Here is a 21,150-nt window from a genome sequence, read left to right as displayed (position 1 = left end):
AACAAGAGACAGTAAAAAAGGTTTACGCAGGGTCTTAATCTAAAAAGAATCCTTGGAGCGGGTCCCCGCTGCACGTCTGCGCCTGTGTCTCCGTTGTGCCGTATCCTGTACGGGTGTAGCACGATGATTATCTGTAAAAGAGAGGAGCTTAGGTAAAAAAGCTGTCGTGCAAAAAGATAGTTTTTTTAAATAAACCATGTATAATTCAAGGTGAGTAAGAATTGCCACTTGTCTGCGCCCGTTGAGCCCCTTGTATTGTATTAAGGGGCCTGTTAATTAGTTGGTGAGGCCGTTTTTAGTGTGTGGCTATTAAGGCAGCCGCACGCTCTTCGGCACGCAGAAATCGCTTAATATTTCCGTTCACTGTAATGATGCCACGTGGACCGGGCATCTTGAGTGTGAGGGAAGCATAGTGTGGTATTGCATTAAAGCAAGCGAAAGCTTCACGTTCGAGTAGTGCTTGATAGCAACTTTGGAACGGAGCGATGTGGAAGGTTAGATGTTCGCTACGGAAGTTATCGGGGGAGCCGAATATAACATTTAGTAGCAGGGAGCCCGTGCAACGAGCCCCTGGGCCTGGCTTTACTCCTTTAAAGGTAATATTGCTATGGAGAATTTTTGTTGGGTCTATCCCCATTTCGCGGATTGTATCCTGGTATATCAGGTTTAGACTACTGCCACCGTCCATCAGGACTCGTGCGAGGCGGTATCCGTCAATTATTGGATCTAATACCAGGGCAGCCCATCCTGCACGTGCGGATACTTGCTGAGTAATCACGATGGTCGAAAGTGATCGGTTGAGACGACCAGTGGCAGGACTCCGCAGTGATAGGCCTTCGGGCGTATTTTTCTGGGAGTGCTGTTTTGTTTTTTCCATTGATCACGTGTAGCACGTTTACTGTTTTGACTTCTGGTGGAAATTTCTTTTGTTCCCCAGCGTCTCCCTTGAGAGGCTCATTCTCATCTTCGCTTGGTGTATCCTCCCCCTTGTGTACGGTGTTGAGCTTGCCGGACTGCTTGAAGACCCAACATTCTCTGTGGGTATGATTGGCTGGTTTGCCAGGGGTGCTATGGACCTGACATATTTGGTCCAGAATTTTATTCAGGCTGGACAGTTCGTCTCTGGCGCCTTTAGAGGGCGGCTTCTGACCTGGTCGAGAGCTTTTGAATCCAATGTTTACTGTCGTGCTCTTCGTGATGTCTCCTTTGTTCCGGCGTTTGTTATTGTTGTTGCGCCGTGATTTCCCGTTTCCATCTCCAACTTCGGATGTACTGGGGTCGCTGGTTCTGCATCTGGCTAGCCAATTGTCCTCACCCGCGCAAAAGCGGGTCATGAGGCTTGTTAATGCTGCCATTGTTCTCGGCTTTTCTTGGCCGGGGTGTCTGGCGAGCCATTCGTCACGGATGCTATGTTTAAAAGCTGCCGATGCTTCGGCGTCCGAACAGTCGACAATTTGGTTCTTTTTAGTAAGAAACATGTTCCAAAGTTTTCGGGCTGACTCTCCGGGCTGTTGAGTTATATGGCTCAAATCATCCGCATCCGGAGGCCGAACATAAGTTCCTTGGAAATTTGCCCGAAAAGCGTCTTCAAGCTCTTCCCAACTTCCAATGGAGTTTTCAGGGAGGCCTTTAAGCCAGTGGCGGGCTGGCCCTTTGAGCTTGTGGGGTAAGTACTTGATGGCGTCGAGATCATCTCCTCGAGCCATATGGATATGGAGGATATAGTCCTCAATCTAGACCCCAGGGTCTGTTGTTCCGTCGTATGCCTCTATGTTCACGGCTTTGAATCCCTCTGGAAATTCATGGTCCATTACCTCATTGGTGAAACATAGGGGGTGTGCTGCACCCCTGTATCTGGGTGTACCGCGTTGATCGAATGTTTGTTGTGTTACATTGTAAGCTGGGGCGCGCTTGTGTGGTCCATAGATGGATCTGGTTGCGCCATCCTTTTGGTGCGAGCCCTCTCGTGGGTCGCGTATTGACTTGTGAGTGGCGTTGTTTGCCGCTTGATGTTGGCCGTGAGGTCGTCTATCCGGCCAGGTGGCCGCTTTGATTTTTGGTTGTGAGGGGTCTGAGGCCTCCTCATCGAATTCAGGTAGCAATTTCCGCTTTGGGTAGCTCTTTGTGGGGCGATTGTCGTCGTATTTCGCTGCTGTGTTGGGTACTTTACTCCATCTGATTTGGAGTGTGTCCTGCGCAGCCTTGAGCCTTTGCTTCTACTTTTTTAGGCTCCTCGCGGTGGCAACAAGCCTTTGACGGGCATTCTGCTGCTCCGGGTGCCTGTCCGGCGTTGTGTCGTCCGGACTATTATCTTTGACAGAATTGGTTTGTTCGGTTTGATTTTCCGTATTGCCGTGGTCCGGCAGTGATTCGCCCTGCTCCAACGCTGGGTCTGTGTGGTCGTTATTTCTGGCGAGGCGGGATTTGGGGCGGCGCTTGTGCCGCCGCTTTGACTGCTTCTCGAGGGAACAAGCCTTCGGTGCGTCCTTCCGTTCCTCGTCATCGTTTTCTTTTGGTGTGTCCACCATGTATACGTCATATGATGAAGTGGACGTCCGGCGCCCTGTGGGCGGTGGTTCATCTTCGCCTCCCGCATCGTTGTCCATACCGTCGATGTCTGCGGAGTCGAGGTCGAGCATGTCGGTTAAATCCTCGACAGTGGCTACAAAGTGGGTGGTGGGTGGGCGTCGAATTTCTTCGTCGTCCGCATCCCAATCCTGTTGGCCATAATCCAGCCAGGGCTCTCCTCACAAAGAGAGAGACCTTAGTGAATTCAGGATGTCACCGAAGGGCGAGTGCTGAAAGATATCCGCGGCGGTAAATTCCATGATCGGCGCCCAATCGGATTCGATTGGCGGGGGCGCAGATGATTCTGGGTCCGGAAGAGAGTCCGGCACCTTGGAGTCGCGGGTCGTGCGGAGGATTATGCTGGTGTTTGGCTCGATCGCCGTCGAGACTGCAGCCCCTGAGGCGGTGTCTAGCCACCCGTCCTCGATTGGCACAGTTGGCTCCGAGGTGTGGATCGGAGTTGATGCGGGCGCGGCGTCTGGGGTACCGTCCGGTGGCAGAGCTAGGTCATACCCATCGCGACAGTCCGGCGCGCCCGGCTGTGGCTCGAATCCGTCGAAGATCAAGTCCCCACCGGATGTTGGTCGTGTAATTCAAACTTCCAAATCTGACCTGATGGCCAGGGGCGTAGCTTTCAATCTGCTCCAGATGGCCAAGCGAATTAGCCCGTAGTGCAAAGCCGCCGAATACGAAGATCTGTCCGGGGAGAAAAGTCTCACCCTGGACCGCATCGCTACCGATGATAGTAGGAGCCATCAAGCCTAACGGACACGACACAGAGGAACTCTCAATGAAAGCACCAATGTCGGTGTCAAAACCGGCGGATCTCGGGTAGGGGGTCCCGAACTGTGCGTCTAGGCCGGATGGTAACAGGAGGCAAGGGACACGAAGTTTTACCCAGGTTCGGGCCCTCTTAATGGAGGTAAAACCCTACGTCCTGCTGGATTAATATTGAAGATATGGGTGTTACAAGAGTAGATCTACCACGAGATCAGAGAGGCTAAACCCTAGAAGCTAGCCTACGGTATGATTGTATGTTGTGATTGTTGTCCTACGGACTAAAGCCCTCCGGTTTATATAGACACCGGAGAGGGTTAGGGTTACACAAGGTCGGTTACAAAGAAGGAGATATCCATATACGTATTGCCTAGCTTGCCTTCCACGCCAAATAGAGTCTCATCCGGACACGAGACGAAGTCTTCAATCTTGTATCTTATAGTCTAACAGCCCGGGCAATGGAGTCCCTCACTTACCACCTTCATCATTGCAAAGTGCTACGATAACTCCTTGCACTTGGGGATGATTATCGCTTCAAATTCATCGAGAATAGTTTCATCTCCAAGAATCACTAAATCAGTTGTGCTTGATTTCTCTGGAAGTGGAGGGGTTCTTCCTGTCTTATATTAATCATTGTTAGAAGACACATCCATGAATTCATGTTTATCATGAATTCCGCTTTCTTGAGCAACTTCCAACAGTGACGCTTAACCACTTTTACAAACAGACGCACAAGCCTTGATACATTAGCAACATAATTTATCTTGGTGGCAAGCTATTGTTTCTCTTTTCGATCTTCCTTGATATGCTTCATAAGCAACTGCTGAGTCCGAAGACTAATCACAAGATGCGATGGAGTTGCAGACTTCTTTGACACAACATTCTCCTCCTTTCCTCGAACACGAAGAGAAAGTCACCCAACGATGTCTTTGCCCTTTCCATATTCTTTCAGAACTTTAATAGCATCTCAAACTAGAAGTAGGAATTTCTTCAGTGAGGTTTTTTAAAGGAGGAAGACCCCTAGTTTCTGCATCTGGATGATGCATGCAACCACTTTATTAATTATTCATAAAAGACCTTGCAAAGAAATGCAACAGTAAGTCTGAAGTCACCGTCTAAGCAACATCTGTTGCTACTCCTATCCAGTTGACGTAGGGATGCTGATAGTCCGAGCCTAATACCATAGACCTCACAGTCAAGCCTGACATCTAAGACTTGAGGCCCCAACCAAGCCAATTGCCGGGTCTGACGCATCCACCTTGTCCGGACTAGCTGCCATCGACGCCACCACGGCACCCAACGACACCACCTCCCTGCGCGCGAACAGCTGAGCATGTCACGGTCGCCACCGGTACACCTCAGCACCATGCCGCCAAGTACCACCAACCGACACAGCTTGAAGTCTCTGGAAAATCTGTCATGCGTAGCACCTACTGACTAGGCATGACAAAGCGTAGCACCTGTCGGTCAGGCATGACTTGACATCTCCACCGAAGCTCTGTGCAAGATGAAGCTGCTCCACCTCCTTCCTTTGACTTCCAGCGCTGCTCCACAAATGTTGCTACCAACGCAGTACCACCATCGTCCGATCTGGACTACCAGATCTTAGGGTTTCCCCTGAAGCAGCACGAGTGAGTCGACAGAAGTTACACGACGATGCCTTCATGAAGGTAACGACACAAAACACCGTCATCGTCCGCCATCGGCTGGTTTTCACCGGCAACTCTATTTCCCCAACTCGCAGCCGGGACTAGATAACAAATCTGGAGATCTGACCACCGAGCCTCAGACCGACCATCTCCGACGGAGGAGGTGGCCACCACCGCCACGCCCAGGGCCACAACCCCCGATGTCCTCGAGTTGCGGGTCGATCTCAGGGACAACAAGCCATTGATGGAACGGTACACGAGGTTGCGGCCCGCTTAAGCCCATCCAGGCCCCGATTGAGTGCCGCCACTGGACCTGCCGCCGTACGCCACCGCCTGCCACCGCCCCGCACAAACTGTCTATATCTGGCCACCATGGGTCGTCGCCGTCCTGACTGAAGCGCGGGCTGAGGTGAAACGTCGTCATCACCGCTGCAGCACACGGGCTTTGCCTGCGACGCCCCGGCGGCGGCGGCGGCAGGGGGGGAGGCGCTGGAGTGAATGGTGTTAGAATAAAACACTAATGCAAGATCATAGACGACACACCGAGGCACGATATTTGTTAATGAGGTTCACTAATATGGCTACATCCCGGGGCATGAGTACGGGCACTCCTCCCCAAGATACCGCAACACCGGCCGCCCGGGCACCGGCACAAGCCGTCGGCTCCCCCACGTACCTGTTGCTATCAAGTCGTCATGGGCTACAACGTGCGGTGCTCCTTCGTATATAAGAGGCCTAGGATAAGCGTCCGACTCCTACACAACTCGCACCAAACCACACCAATTACAACTCCAAGTCCACGTAACCCCTTGCGTACATAATATTCGACACAAATATAAAAAACTCCACCTTGGCGAATATTCTCCACCACTTAGAAGTCGTCCATGCTCGAACCTCCATGTACTCCGGACTTGGGTTGTCTTCTTTGCAGCTTACTGAGAGCTACCCGACGGGTCAGACCCGCCGCCACCGTGGGACTTCACTGCTACTCCTGCAGCTCCACTCTCCATGGCTCCACCTGCAATAGTGCTCCCTTGCAACTTGTAAAGATGCGAAGCCGTCCTCTCTCCTATCATAATAGTGACCCCATCTTCGATGATTTTAATGGTCTTCTTATCCCGATCAGAGCAGAATTCCATACCACCATCATGAAGAACACCAAGCAAAATTAGATTCCTCCTTAGCCCTGGCACATGCCTGACTCCCCGAAGCATCCGCTCAACTCCGTCAAACATCTTGATTTTGATGTCACCTACTCCAGCAACACGATAACCTGTGTCATCGCCCACATAGGCTAAACCAAACTCACTAGACTTGTACAAAGAGAACCACTCCCTGTTGGGTGTCGCATGAAAAGAGCAAGCTGAATCCAACATCCACGCTTCAGCTTTTGTTGACTGCCTGTTTGATACTACGAGAACATCACTACTGTTGTCTGAGTCATCACCACGAGTAGCCGCATTAGCACTTGCCCCACCCTTCAGTTATGGGCATTCCCTCTTTATATGTCCCCAGTCCTTGCACTTGTAGCACTGCACATTTTTCTTCTTTTTCTTCTCCGCCTCTTGTCCCTTGATGATCTGATAACCTTTAACTGCCAACCCCAAACCTTGAGTACTCTCCCTTTCTGTAGCATTCTTTTGCTTCAGCAACTCATGTCCAAGCAACGCTGCAGTGACTTCCTCATTATTGATGGTTGTCTTTCCATGTGTCAATGTAATTACCAAATGCTCATAGGACGGTGGCAACGAAACAAGAAGAAGTAGTGCCTTATCCTCATCCTCAATCTTCACATCCAGACGCGCTAGATCCGTGACCAATTGATTAAAGGCATTCACATGCTCCACAAGATCCGACCCCTCCTGCATCTTCAGCCCATAGAACTTTTGCTTCAAATACAGCTTATTGGTCGCTGACTTGGACATATAACGATTTGCCAACTTGTCCGAAATTCCCATAGGAGTATCTTTGTCCATAACATGATACATGACCTGATCCGCAAGACAAAGCCATATGGTAGCGGCCGCCTGCACTTGCATATCCTCCCACGCATCGTTGTCAACCTTGGCTGGCTTCGTCTCCTGCAAACCCTTCAAGATTCCTTGTTGCGCCAGAATATCCTTAACTCTTGTCTGCCATAGACCGAAGTTACCCGTGCCATCGAATTTCTCCAAATCAAACTTGGTGAACCCCGGTGCCATGCCGAGCCGCGATCTAACCAACCTGTTACCGCCGGTCTTTCCGCCCTTTTCCTCCGCGACTTCCTCACGAAAAAGATCATTGATCCCGTATTTTTCGTCTGAAGCCACGCTGCAGTCCGCGATCGACCAAGAAATCTGACTTGCACCGCCCATGTCCGCCCTTCAGGAATTGCCGTGAAGCCTCTCGCCGTAACATAGACCGATATCTGCTGTAGCCGAATCGCTCCACCTCTTCCTGAACTTGCAGACTAATTATTTGGTGCCTTCGCTGCTTCGCGTCACCAGCCTTTTATTACCTCTGGGTCAGCCGGCCTTAGCTTTTCCTCTTAGACACGGAAAACCGAGTCACAGCCTGTTACGATTTGCTCCATATCCAATCTGAAACGGACCATCATGCACGCACAGATATCCTTTTTGTTTTTTCATTTTTTGTTAACCGCAACCAGCAGCAGGCTTTGTTCCCTGGACCAAACACGTATACACGCACGCAATCGGCTGGCCACGTGTTAATCCCTTGAATTCCTGCCCCAATACGATTTCCTTTTCCTTGTGTGGTGCACCTCATCCGAGGAGACCAGCTGCCGCACGCCACGAGGTCGCAGTATGCAGCCTCACACCGTAACCTTTCCTTTCCTCTATCCACGTTCCTCGGAAAATTCCGCCGTTGATCCTGACGAAGCTTCGCATAGTCTCTGATCTTGGTTCTCGCCATCAAACTATTCAGCCCCGTCGCACGTACTCACGAACGCCAACCCTACCGTAACAGTTGCCACCTCGCGCATCGTCCATGCATGAGCCATGTCATACTCTGGCCACCCGAGTCGCCGACACAATCCGTCCGTAGTGTCGCGCCGCCGTCCTTGTACAACATCGAACGCATCATTTCGATACTCTCACACTCCGATCTATTCGGGCGCCCCCCACGTCTGGTCGCCGGTCTGATCGCGAGCCGAATCTGTTGCCGTCGTAACGTCTTCAACAGCCACTACGCCGGCTCAATCGCCACGTCTAGCTGATCCTTACCGACCGCAGCCCATCGAACGGTCCAGGCCTCCTGCCCGAAGTGTCCGACACCACCGACCGCATCAGCGATCGCCGCCATGCTCCACCTTGTGCCAATCGGACGTTCCCTGGCACCCGTCGAGCATGATCCTCGTACCTCCGGATGATCTTCCGCATAGCCTTCTCGCAACCTTGCTCATGATACCACTTGTTAGAATAAAACGCTAATGCAAGATCATAGACGCCGAGGCACGATATTTGTTAACGAGGTTCACCGATATGGCTACATCCCCGAGGCATGACTACGGGCGCTCCTCCCCAAGATACCGCAACACCGGCCGCCCGGGCACGGCACAAGCCGTCGGCTCCCTCGCGTACCTGTTGCTATCAAGTCGTCATGGGTTACGTGTGGTGCCCCTCCGTATATAAAAGGCCTAGGATAAGTGTCCGACTCCTACACAACTCGCACCTAACCACACCAATTACAACTCTAAGTCCACGTTACCCCTTGCGTATATAATATTCGACACAAATATAACAAATGGGAGGAGGCGGCCGGCGGGGGTGCTCCATTGCGGCGCGGCGGCGCCGCACGGGAGCGGGATAGGAGCGGGTTAGAAGTTGACGTTTGGTTCCTTCTTCAGTGAGTATTAACATCCATTTTTTTCCAGAAACATATAGGGTGACGTAGAACTGTTATATTAATTCTCGGTTCCATCCAGGACTGAAACAGAGGATATTTGTAAGCTGAAGATCCTCGAGAGTATTTAGCACTTCCTTGAAGCAATCCACCTTCTGCATCATTGGTTGGTCAAAGAGATTCATGCTCAGAAATTCGGTCCATGTAGCACATCACCTTCGAGTAATAAATGGCTTGTTCTGAAGAAAGCAAGCTTTTTCTTGTGCTGAGCTAAATAAATGACAATAACAATATGTAGGGTTGTCTCATTTAGGATGTTACATAAACCGTTAGCACCACGCAAGGCGCAAGCAGCAATCTGCACCTCCAGTTTCTCCTGTTATATGTGAACACGCCTAGACCATACAATTTGGTTTGGAGTGTCGAAATATTTGGAACTTTTGTTGGGTTGGCTATGTGCATCATGATTTCGTACCACATGGTGAACGACCACACATGGTGAACGACTGAATGTCGATTTGACCTGGATCTTTGGTAACGGAATCCATTTTCCAAAATATACAGACGACATCGAGGATATTTTAACTGTTATTAAGAATGCACTACTCAACAAGCAACTCTGGACAAGTAAATGTGAACAGGAATAAAAGCAGCAATGCAGAAAAATTGTTTAACTATTGTTTCATTACATATATGATTATTATTTACAAGTAACATGTACAGATTTTGGACCTAAACAAGGCACCCTTAGTTACACTCAATAGAACTCGCCAATGTCGGAAAATAGAATCTAAGATATTGCGTACAGATGGTACATTGAAAGCAACGTGTTCCTTGAGGATGAGCAGATGCCTTCTGAGTTCTGGCTTGTGCTTTTATACAGAGAAATACATTTCCTTTGAGGCGACAGTTAAGAAGCAGGGTTCTGTTGTGCTCGCATCACCATTTCTTCAGTCGTGGTGCCTATGATTTCGTTGGCACGCTTTAACGGAGCACATAAGATTCTGCCAATCGAATCCTGAGGGGCACAAATTCCTTGTAAGCATGAAGATACTACCTTGGAACTGACTGTAGGTTGGATGATATTTACTCAGCTAACGACTGTCAACCAGAATGGTGAAAAGCTATGTTATGTAACAAGCTAGCAGGAGCTAAACAGGAAGCAGAGACAACCATGGGACATGCACCATTTGCAATATATATTTTCTTCAAAGCACTAGTTCAAATGCAAATTCTGATGGATGGTAAATCTTACAGCATGTTTTGAATATACTAGTGTGCCAATATTTATTCTTCTATGCCATACTAAATATTGGAAGCTACATGTTTCTTTCTCCATCACATGAATAACATAACATAGGACAAGACGATGATGAAATTGCAAAAAAAAAAGAGAGAGGTGAAATTAACTTAACATAGTCCAAACTCCAAAAGTAGATGCAGCTCTAATTCTTTACTTCTCATGTTTGAATCACCAAAAAAGAACATCTAACGGGCAATAACAGCAAAGGGGTCGAACCACTATCACCATTTTCTTCAACCAGATAAGCTCATAATAACCTTCTTTTTCAACAAAATCCTTGCATAACTGCTGGTAATCAACTAGAGACCACATTCCATGAGAGTGGTTCTCACATGCAACCTACAAGTTCTATTTTCAAACAAACATGCAACCACTTTTACGGCAAACCTGACTAGCTTTTACCTGCCACACAGACCTACCAGCTGGACTGCTGGAGCTGATCCAAACTTCCAACTTTCGACACAAGTATAGAGGTCATTACTGTAGATTTTTGGATCAGAATGAAACTGTTCAAAGATTTACCCGATGAACGATGCCAAGCTTCTCTAACTTCTTTACAGCATCGTGAACATCAAAATTGCACTCGGCGCCAAACTCCTCTTTAATTAGCTCCTCACAATGCAAATCAAGATCCTGGAAAGAACAGCACAACAATAAAATACTGTATAAGGTTCGTAAGTCCTCGTTAGTGGTCACTCCCCAAGAAAAAAAAAACAAATGAATGTACAGCAACCCAGAAATTTCTTCATTGCAATATCTTGTACAAAGAGTGATATTTGGTTAAAATTATTGGGCAACTAATGCGATCGAGTAAATACTTTATTTATATACAAGAACTAACATCTGCGATGGCCAAACAACAAATAACACCTACATATAACAATGCACATGGAACACATTTCTGTTCTAACAATGCATGATGATGGACACTGATGTTACTGAGACAAGCCTCCGGAACACAAGGTAAACTCAGGATAATATATAATAATGTCAAAGGTCTCAAATATTACAAGAGGCAAAACAAGAGTTGAATAAGTAATGGAAAATTTTGGCATAATAATTACCAAAAACAACAAAATGGAGATAAATGCTACAAGAGATACCCAAAATAGAGGAAGTGATATCGCATAACACTACTTCGCCCTGCTTACTTGTATAGTTGCCTTCCCTTGCTCCATTAAAATATAGTAAGAAATTATGACCTCCTTAACCTATGTGGAAAAACGACGGATATCAGTACACAGCACATAGATATAGGTAAAACTTGTATTGCAAGACACGTTTTTTATTTGCTCCGTACTTCTTGCTGTATCACATCATCACATAAGTGTAGAAGTGTTCCTTTCCCACTATCAAGTTGTTTGTCATACATTGATTTTGTAATCAAATTCTGATATAGTGTCATATTTTGCTGAAACCTGTATCACAAAATACAAATCCATCACATACAACCAATGATAAATATAATAAGATCACATTTAATCTAGTATATCAAAATAAATCTACAAACAAACGTTAGTGAGCTACGCTTATTTAGCTCGAATTGGAAACTGGTTACATCGCAACGTAAGTTTAAGTTGCCTAAAACCGAAACAAAGAACATCAATCAAGAACTTACTGTTGGAATTGTTGGGCTTTTAGCCCATTTATTATTTCCAATAATTCCTGAAAATCTCAGAGGCCCTTATGGCTTATTCATGCATGGCAAAGGGAGTGTGGAACTCTTCTTCCACCGCACCATATGTGTTCTTCTCCCTTCTGTTAGGGATTGTGTTTGGTCTACTACTAGTAGCAATCGAAATGGATATGATATTCGTCCGTTATGTACCCGGTTGCATGACTAGTTACATCAATCTGTTATTTGATTCCATTATCATCTCTACTATGATTATCATGTTTTTTATCTACCTTTTTCAGGATTAAACTTAATGGAAAACTTCTCAATTATTCAACACGTACGTGAAGTAGATCTTAGCACAATAGCCAATCACCCCAGACATGATTGCAATGACAACCCATACATCAGCCTTCGGCATTTCAAGAGAACCAACAAGAGTGACCTGCAAGTAACAAGCAGTTAATATAGTAAAGTATTGAAATAAATGCATCCAGAGAGAACCAGATAGTAGGAACATACCAAACCTATAACAGCAGAAATAAGAAACTTGACCCAATCCATTGGTGTTAAAGTGGGATTCTTCTTCTCTGGCTACAAAATATGGTCCAATTTCAGGTCCTCAATAACAACCACCAAGACAGTGAAGCAATTAAACAGATGTTGAATACATATGGATCTTACCAGAACAATTTCCATATCAGCCATTGGAATATTTTTGAAATGCTTCACAAATATTCCACGACTAGGCTTAGCCTTCATGCCAGCCTGCCTGTACATATAATATATCACTAAATCACCACTGGAAGCATAAGAATCTTTCATGAATATGCAGGTTGGTTGAAAAGCTACCTGTACACTACAATCATCCTATCAAATGTAGGTTCTTGAATTGTCATCTTACTCATCAGGTTTTTTATGCTGTCAAGAAGAACATACCGGTTCTTAAGATTACATTTGATTGTAGTCTTATAAAACTTTAATGATAAAACTATGAGCAACCTTAGCTCAATTTTTTCTAGCCGAATGCGTTCGACAAATAGCTCTTGCTCTTCTGTGTCTTCAATAATTTCATCGGTCTTTTTGATGTCGTTTCTTGACTTCGACTGTGGTTTCTTAGAGAACAACCTATCAATCCTAAGAAGGAATTACAACAACTTTGCAATCAGGATTAGCCTGGGTTAAAGATTTCAAAAAAAAAAGGGCAGCCCGGTGCATGTAGCTCCCGCTTGCGCAGGGTCCGGGGAAGGGCAACCACTTTGGGTCTATTGTACGCAGCCTTTCCCTACATTTCTGCAAGAGGCTGTTTACAGGACTTGCACCCGTGACCTCATGGTCATAAGGCAGCAGCTTTACCACTGCGCCAAGGCTCCCCTTCATTAAAGAGTTCAAAGATGTTCAAATAAACTCGATACCTGGTAACCCTTTGCAATGAACTCCAAACTCGGGATATGAGTACATCCACTTTCTCCATGACAAAGTAATCAGTTGTACGGTCGAACCCAACGCCACGACGGAAGATAATGTACTACAAAGAAGCCAATACGGAATATAATTGTTCAAATATATAGCCCATCTTTTCCAACCTAACCAAGCTTTTGGGTGAACTGATTGGTGTGCAAATCAATATGGTACCAGAGCCAGCCAACATGTCTCAAGTTCATGTCCCAGCCAATGGTGTATGAATAGAAAATAGTTGGGGCCTTACATCGATCTCACGTCTAAGGTATGGTGACCTAAGTGGGGGTGTTGAATATATGGCCCACGTTTCCCTAATAGCTCGATCTTTTGGGTGAACTGATTGGTGCATACAATTCAATAATGAGAAGAAAAATTAAGAGTTTGGCACCCCAAAAGATTGGTATCCAAGGATTTTCCACTCCATGCGTCACTGGCATGTAGCACCTCTACCCACATGTCAGTCAGATATGGAGTAGCAAATCCTTAGAATATTCCTATTACAATATGAACCCCAACATTAGCAAAAAGGAGTAACTTATTACCCTCATTAGATATGCAAAAGTAAGGAAAGAATATAAATCGTGAAATGAGAACACACCCTTATAACACACTAGTAATCATAACTTCCTTAAATTAAAACCATAATAGATGGCATCAAGGGAAAGTGGTCAGTTACAAAGACATGAAGATTACCTTGTCAGCAAATGTAGGCAGATTATCATGTGGGTGTTCTTTAAAGTATGTTGTCAACAACTTCTTGTCCAGCTACGTTTGAAGAGAAAATTTTCAGTGCAGTGGACATGTACTTTTCTAATGCTAACTTGAAAAGCTTATAATTTTTTGAACCTTAGATTCATCAACTTTGATGGGGAGGTTCAAAAGATATTTTCCAGATTGTGCAACATCATACTCTTCATCAGATAACAACTTGAAGTTGCTCTTTTCCATTATCTGCTCGATACAGTAGATCCAAATGGTTACAACTTTAAGCTATCGCATAAACTAAATAGTAAATGTTACAAAATCATTGTTACTATGATGTCAATTAGGCGTGACACATCATCAGATTACCATTTGGTTCTCTTTTCTAGTTCAAATAATGGAAGTTAATATGTCAGCCTACTATCAACAGAATTTTCTTTTCAAGCTTTACCGAGGAAACCCAGAAAGTCAAACTAATTTCAAGCCCAAAACAACACAAAAAGGACATGGAACAATTTTTCCAATAACAGAAGCTGGAGACAATTGATAAAACCATACATTTCGATGCAAAATTAAGCAAACAAAGTACCGACAAAAAGTAAGAAGTTCTAGCAACAGGACACCCCAAGATTATTTTGTAAAGTATTATGGGATTGCCTAGCTAGTTTTTGATGGAAAAACAGCAGCGAGGCCACAAATGCCTGATATTCAGACTTCACATCTCATGAATGGTTTTGTCTGCATAATATTAATGTCACCTCAGTGTTTACTTGCATTCACATGTTATTCTTAAATAGGCATTTCAAATAATATTTCACTCAGTTTTTTTGTTTGTTGTGATGATTGAATAAAAGAACACATACAAAACCAAGGGAGGTCTTCATATGTCAGGACAGGATATATATATGTAACGTACTGCAGCCAACCTGGAAAAGATATGTCATGAAATTGAATTCAAGAGTATCGATCTCCTCGGGTGTCAGATTCTGCTGTTCCAGCCTCTTCTCACCATTAACAGGGTCAAATAGCGAGTACAGTTGCTGCATCGAGAAGTGCACACTGAGACACAAGAATCTGGGCATGTTATATTTGAATCCCAACAATTGGAACAATCAAAAAGAGCCCACCATTAAATCATCGAACTGGAGGAGATACCAAGCCCTGATGGTGTACTCCACCTTCTTGCACAGCTTTAGGAACTCATTGCGATCCACCTCATGCTCTGAGCATATATTAGAAGAAATGGAATGAATTAAGGGCAAACCTCCAGTGTCGATATCTTTTCATCTAATCCACTAAGAATAGAAAGAACGCTTGCAGCACAATCAATACAATAAGATCTTCAGTTGGTAAAATATGTGCCGAATATTATGTGTACGAGGTTACAGCTGGACTTGTAATTAGCGGAGGGTTAGGTGTTTGTGTCGGACATGTGTAACCCGGGCCTATTATATAAAGGCACCGCCGGGTAGCCCAATGTGAGAGCCTGACTCAATAGGAATGATAGACTACTTATATCAACAAGGAATTCCTTCTTTTCTGGGAGCCCATTCGAAAAGAACTCCAAAGTTAAGCATGCTTGGCTTGGAGTAATTCTAGGATGGGTGACCGACCGGGAAGTTGGTCCCGGGTGCGCACGAGTGAGGGCAGTGTGCAGGAAAGACTAGTGTTGGTCTGTGGGGCCAGTCTAGATCCCGCGCAACAGCCAGGAACCGGTGGGTTGTGGCCGGGGCGTTACACCAAATAGACTAGACACAAGTTGTTAGGCTAGACAAAGATCACGATAGTGAAGGTCCGGACGCCCATAGCAGGGGTGGCTGGACCAGCCGTGGTGGATGGTCGAAGACCTGTCTGATGGTCTCGGTGTGCTTGTCATCAACTCTACTATGTTGTTTTAGTACATGGGGAGGAGTGCATGTAGTCATGCCCCGGGGATGTACCCATGTCAGTGAACCTCGTTATTAAATCTTGGTGTTGTTTCATTGCGCGTGTGTCACTGCTTGACCTCGACGGATCGACATGCGCTCTAACAAGTGGTATCATGAGCTAGGTTACAAGGCGGTTATTCAATTTGATCTAGAGGCGACAACCGTTCGTTCCAAGCTACCACTGGTGGCGGATCGAGCCGTGTGTAGTGATCGATGGTTGGGAGACTGTGGGTCTGAATTGTTGTGACAGAAGCAGTTTGAAGCAACGGTGCATGAATCGTCGTGCTCAAGAGGAAATCGGCGAGATCAGATCCAGGCCAGCAATCGGCCGCAGAGCACGCAAAAAACACGCGGATACTCATACGCAGATGCCACATGCAAGCGGCTCATGCGAGGTAGCATCCGCCAGGCAAGGCCCATCGGCAGGGCAGGGCGCAACATGGAGTAGCCTATGGCCCGTGCCTATGCGACTGCATCAGGGGCAAGGCCGAAGGGGGCCCAAAGCGCTTCCCGTGCAGGTGTTGCCCAAGGCAGGGCTAGAGGGGAGCAACTAATTGGAGGGTACGGTCACTCCCGGTGCGTGGAAGTGCTCCAATGGCTCCATGTGGTGCGCCCCAGTGTCGGCACGTGTCGCATGTGGGGTGCTTTCCCCATGGGGGCGGTTTTTGGGGGGTTTAGGTTTTTCTTTCGTTTTTTTTCCTGTTTCTCAGGTTTTCCATTTTTTGTCTGTCATGAGCATAGAGCACAGGTGTGCATCCGCATGAAGCACATGTGTGCTGTCAGATGGACCCCGCCTTTTGCCTCGCCGGCGATCACCAGAGAGGTGGGAGAGGAGAACACACACGAGAAAGAGAGTTTTTTTTTTTGCCTCGTCGGAGAAGAGAGAACACAGCATTTTTTTTGTTTCTTCCCTTTTACTCTTCAATTACAGAGAAACGGCTCTAACCGTCACGTGGCGATTCTTGGGATTCGTACCATCCCATGAGTCAAATCGCATGTGCGCGTGGGCTACACCATCATCCCCTAAACCAGCCGCCCTACAATGTCGTGCCATCCCACAACCAGGCAAGCTTAAATTGATCGGTGTAGTGACCTAATCAACTAGGCTAGCTGCAGACCACGACAGTGAGTGCAAAAACGCTGCCATGGCACTACGCCGCCGCCAAGGAAGAACAGGGTTCCGGAGGTGCTCTTCCGCGTGTCCACGTCGCCACCCAAATCACTGTCGTTGTATCCAACGAGCCGTGGCGTGCTGTTTCCCTTGGTGTATCTGCAGCCAAGGTGAATTGTGCCGGCGAAATACCGTAGAATGTGTTTGACGGTGGTGAGATGTCCTTCCATTGGCGCCTACATGAACCAAGAGACATAGCCGACGGAGAAAGTCTGGTCTGGACGTGTGTGAACCGGGTACCGCAGGCTGCCAATGATGTTGCGGTACTGCGTCGCGTCGACCATCGGCGCTGTGCTTTCTCTGGACAGCTTGAAGCACGGCTCCATCAGCATGTGGCACGGCTTGCACCCAGCCATGCCACTCTTCTCGAGCAGCTTGCGGGCATACACACTCTGGGCAATGAAAATGCCGCTTGAGCTCTGCTGCACCTCGATTCCAAGATAGAAGCTCAGCAAGCCCAAGTCTGACATCTTAACAGACTCTGCATCTCGCGCTTGAATTTGGCAATCTCATCGGCATCGGATCCGTGATCACGGTTACAGTATATGTGGATTGCACTAGCCCTTTCCATCAGTTCGGACTTTTGGATTGCACTACTCTTTTGTAATTTTGTACTGTATATGTCCAGTCAGGTATGGTAATGAAGAACATATTTTAGGAGCCAGAGCTTGTTGATTGCGGCACCAACCTACTTTCGGTAAACTATTTATCTTATCTTACTGCATTTTACGGCAAAGAAGAGAAGTGCAACGAACAAACCAGGCAAGCGAGATACAGAGACGGGCCTGCTGGAGACGGAAGGCGAGGGAGGGAGGTGGTGACCCAATTAACTCGCAATCGCTTAGAGCGTGACGATGTACGTATTAGCGAGTGGATACTTACCGATGAGGTCGGCGAGCTTCATTACTAGTTTGGGCTTGATGATGGGGATCACCGCCTCCTTCTCCATCCGCACCACCTCCCTCGCCACCCCGTCCTTCCTCACGTCCAGACCTCTGCCCCCAATCACCGACCCCGTCTCCGCCTCCTGATTCTTATGCTTCTCCTCCGCTGCCGACGCCATCACGCAAGCAGCGGCAGCAGAGGGTTCGGGCTAATCGTAATCCGGCGACGAGCAGAAGCGGCGGTGGAAAAGAGAGCTCGGAGGGGTCTGGGAATGCGATGAGGAAAGGGGAGTGGTTGCCAATGCAATTGCTAGGCGCACCCGTCCACGCCATTGTGTGCGCGAATAAACAGAGGAGGCGTGATGCGCCACGTGGTGGACCTTGCTAAATCATTGTGCCTTGGTGTGCACGTGGCGAAAACGACGTTTGTCGGAGTGCGATTGGGGCAAGCTAGTACTATTATTTTTCTTTCAAAAGAAAACTAGTAGTATTTTTCTTTTCTTTTAGGCAGCGCTAGGCGTCGGCCTGTCCTGTTCCTGCCGCACAATAATGACTTCTTTAAGTCTTTTCTTCTTCTCCTCTTTCACTCAACATGACTTCTTTGAGTCGTAGTACGATCGAGCGCGTAGGTCGTCTTTTTTTCTTCATTCGTAAAAAGTCGCCTTCACAATTTAAGTTGGATGCGGGTGATGTTAGAAACTGATTCAGTTTCGCTAAAACAAGTTGTCTCTTTTAAAGCTTATGATTTATCTGGTTTAGGTGTTGTGTTTAGGAAAATAAAGTTTCAGCTAAGGGTTTGTGTGTTCGATGTATGTATTAATTATTGTCCAAGGTCTTGTAATCAGGCTGCGCACACTTTAGTTACACATGGTACGGCTCTAGATAAGGGGACTTGTGAAATCTGGCTTGGCCAATTTCCAAACTTTGTATTAGATGTTGTAGCTGGCGACTTGTCCAACAGTGTTATATAATGGAATACAATGTGTTTCTCTCGCCTTATCTCTCCTCGTCTTCCATCTAATGCACACCACCATCTCAGCATCCCGTTGTTGCTAAATCCGCAAGTTCCCACCCGTGCGTCGTCGTCGGGTCACTGACGGAGCTGCATGTAGTTATGCAGGGGCCATGCCTCCTCCCCAACTTGGAGACATTGTCCGGAGAATTTATTTATTTTGGAGGTGCTTAATTAGAGAAATATAGTCTTTGACCCCCTCGGACATTGTTGTATTTCCCTTCCCCCCCTCCAGCTTTTTATGTCTAGCTCCGCCACTGTGTGGAGTCTCTCATGTTGTCCCCATCTTTGATTGGCTCGCTGTCGTGGGAATGAGTCTGACAGTAAGAGTAGGGGGTACGTAGGAGGAGGCAGTGTCCTAACTACGGCGAGATTGTACACACAAGTTTACGAGTTCAGGCCCCTCTCGGAGGAGGTAATAGCCCTACGTCTCGGTGCCGCGGAGCCTAGTTGACTGGATATGTGTGAAAATTAAAGGGGGTGTGAATCCTTGTGCTAGAGGATGGGATGGCTTATATAGAGTGCGCCAGGCCCCTCGCAGCCCTCGGTTGCACAGAGTTCAAAGTGAGTTAAGACTGGGACGTTATTGGTAACGCCTGTTATTAATGATCTTTATGGCGACGGGGTGAATGCCTGACCGTTGCCATCCCGGCGTGACTTTAGACCTTCTGTACTCCGAGTGATTCTTCATACGATCGAGTGAGGTTACTGTGGTCGAGTGGAATTGGGATATCCGAGTGGAATTTCTCCGTCGAGTGGATTGCACTTCAGGGTGAGTTCAGTCGGCATCTTCTGTTGGACTTTGTATGTCTTTGACTCTAGGGCAGTGTCCTTGGGTAGGGTGTCTAGATCAGGCCTAAGGCCCTAGCCTAGGTACATGTCATCGTTGTTAGCCCCTGAATGGATTGGGGACCGATTTAAGAAGGGTTGAAGTTGGTTCTGACCCGATTCAACGCTCTAGAGGCATTTCTTCAAGCTCCTGAAAGCATACTTGTATTTTTACCCTGCATCAGTCACCTCAATCGATTCTGGTTTCTGGGATCACCGAGTGGATTACGCTGCGTAGCTTCGAGTACATTGAAGCGGGGTATCTTTGGCGCGATTGACTGCTCTGCGGTTCCAGGATCTCGCAGGATTTGAAATTTGGAGAAGCGCGTGGGACGGGCGTGGCACAGTGAGCAGAGCAAATAGATAGGGACTCCTCGATCCTTGCGCCGCTTTTTCTGCCATGTAGCGAGCCTTCGTCTGTTACGGGATGCGATTGGATCGTGTGGGCCCACTGGTCAGCCACTCGGAAGTGGGATTATAAAGGGCGTCGCTGCCGATGCGAGGCATTGTTCCCTTAATTCGCCCTCTTTCTCTCCACTCCTTCGCCTTTCTTCTACCTGCTCCCCATGCCTCCGTTGTGACGCCCGGGTAATTAAGCTACAGTGATCGTCTACTAATGATGCCATGTCACCTCGATTATAGTTGCTAATCTCAAGTTAGTTCGAAACCGATTCAAATTCAAATTTAAAATATACTCAAACAACAAAAATTTTGAAACAATAAAACTAAAATGTTCAGGTTGTGCCAAATAATGCGTAGGTAATTATGATGGAGAAACCACACTTTTATAAAATATTTATAATACTATAAGATGAATAAAACTGTAGATAAAACAATTAAATTAAATGCCTTTTGTATTATGTAAAATACTAAACTGTTCTGTTTAGGGTAAATCTTTTTATGGCAGTGGGTTTAGCGCAATGCTAAATTTAGGAGTTGAAATTATATTTTTACAAAATTAAAATAAAACAGAAAAGAAAAAGAAATAAAAGAAAAGAGGTTAACAAAACAGAAAACCTAAACTAAAAAAAAGGAAACAACACCCCCACTGGGCTCCGGCCTAGCTGGCCTGCCCAACTGGCCGAAACCAGTCAGACCGGCCCACCCGGTGCCCCCCTGTATAACCCCTCACCCCTGCAAACACTAACCTAACTCCCCCACTCCTCACTCCCCACGATCCCCACCCCCCCCCCCCGCCACGCGAGATCTGGATCGGGGGCGCTCCAGCGCACGCCGCCCCGATCCCGTCGCCCCCGAGCCCGACGTCGGCGCCCAACCTGACGCCGCCCCACCGTCGCCGGCCTGCCCCGCTCCACGGCTCCTTCACCGCACGCCATCGGCCTCGCCTGCCGTCACCACGCTGCCTCCCGAGGACCTCGTCGCCGTCACCCTCCCGCCTCGCCGCCATG

The 21,150-nt window shown here is 47.2% G+C and overlaps 1 protein-coding gene across 2 annotated transcripts; it reads right to left on the bottom strand.

Annotated features, from left to right (window-relative positions):
• Positions 1-9,503: 9,503 nt before the first annotated feature.
• On the bottom strand, positions 9,504-18,216 carry LOC123102718 (uncharacterized). 2 transcript variants are annotated; one of them, XM_044524141.1, is made up of 15 exons: positions 17,900-18,216; positions 15,046-15,140; positions 14,845-14,958; positions 14,063-14,167; positions 13,910-13,981; positions 13,171-13,283; positions 12,758-12,892; positions 12,608-12,676; positions 12,440-12,527; positions 12,278-12,349; positions 12,100-12,200; positions 11,441-11,558; positions 11,292-11,351; positions 10,663-10,773; positions 9,504-9,855 (listed from the first exon to the last, which is right to left on the bottom strand). In XM_044524141.1, exons 1-15 carry the CDS (start codon positions 18,078-18,080, stop codon positions 9,748-9,750), a joined length of 1,542 nt encoding a protein of 513 aa, XP_044380076.1. In that variant the 5' UTR covers positions 18,081-18,216; the 3' UTR covers positions 9,504-9,747. The 2 variants fall into 2 exon arrangements, with proteins under 2 accessions (XP_044380076.1, XP_044380077.1); XM_044524142.1 differs by having other exon boundaries at positions 14,845-14,977; positions 17,900-17,971.
• Positions 18,217-21,150: the final 2,934 nt, after the last annotated feature.

The sequence above is a fragment of the Triticum aestivum genome, chromosome 5A, assembly GCF_018294505.1.
Source record: "Triticum aestivum cultivar Chinese Spring chromosome 5A, IWGSC CS RefSeq v2.1, whole genome shotgun sequence".
NCBI classification, from domain to species: domain Eukaryota; kingdom Viridiplantae; phylum Streptophyta; class Magnoliopsida; order Poales; family Poaceae; genus Triticum; species Triticum aestivum.
The sequence above is the reverse complement of the archived record's forward strand: the minus strand, read 5'-3'. Positions and strand labels throughout refer to the sequence as shown.

What these genes read in the sequence shown, in the direction of transcription:
- LOC123102718 (XM_044524141.1), bottom strand. Translation starts at nt 18,080, where the DNA reads ATGGCGTCGGCAGCGGAGGAGAAGCATAAGAATCAGGAGGCGGAGACG. An exon ending in TGCCTACATTTGCTGACAAG is followed by an intron (nt 13,284 to 13,909) that starts GTAATCTTCATG and finishes GCTTCTTTGTAG; the next exon opens with TACATTATCTTCCGTCGTGG. An exon ending in CTAGAAAAAATTGAGCTAAG is followed by an intron (nt 12,677 to 12,757) that starts GTTGCTCATAGT and finishes TCTTCTTGACAG; the next exon opens with CATAAAAAACCTGATGAGTA.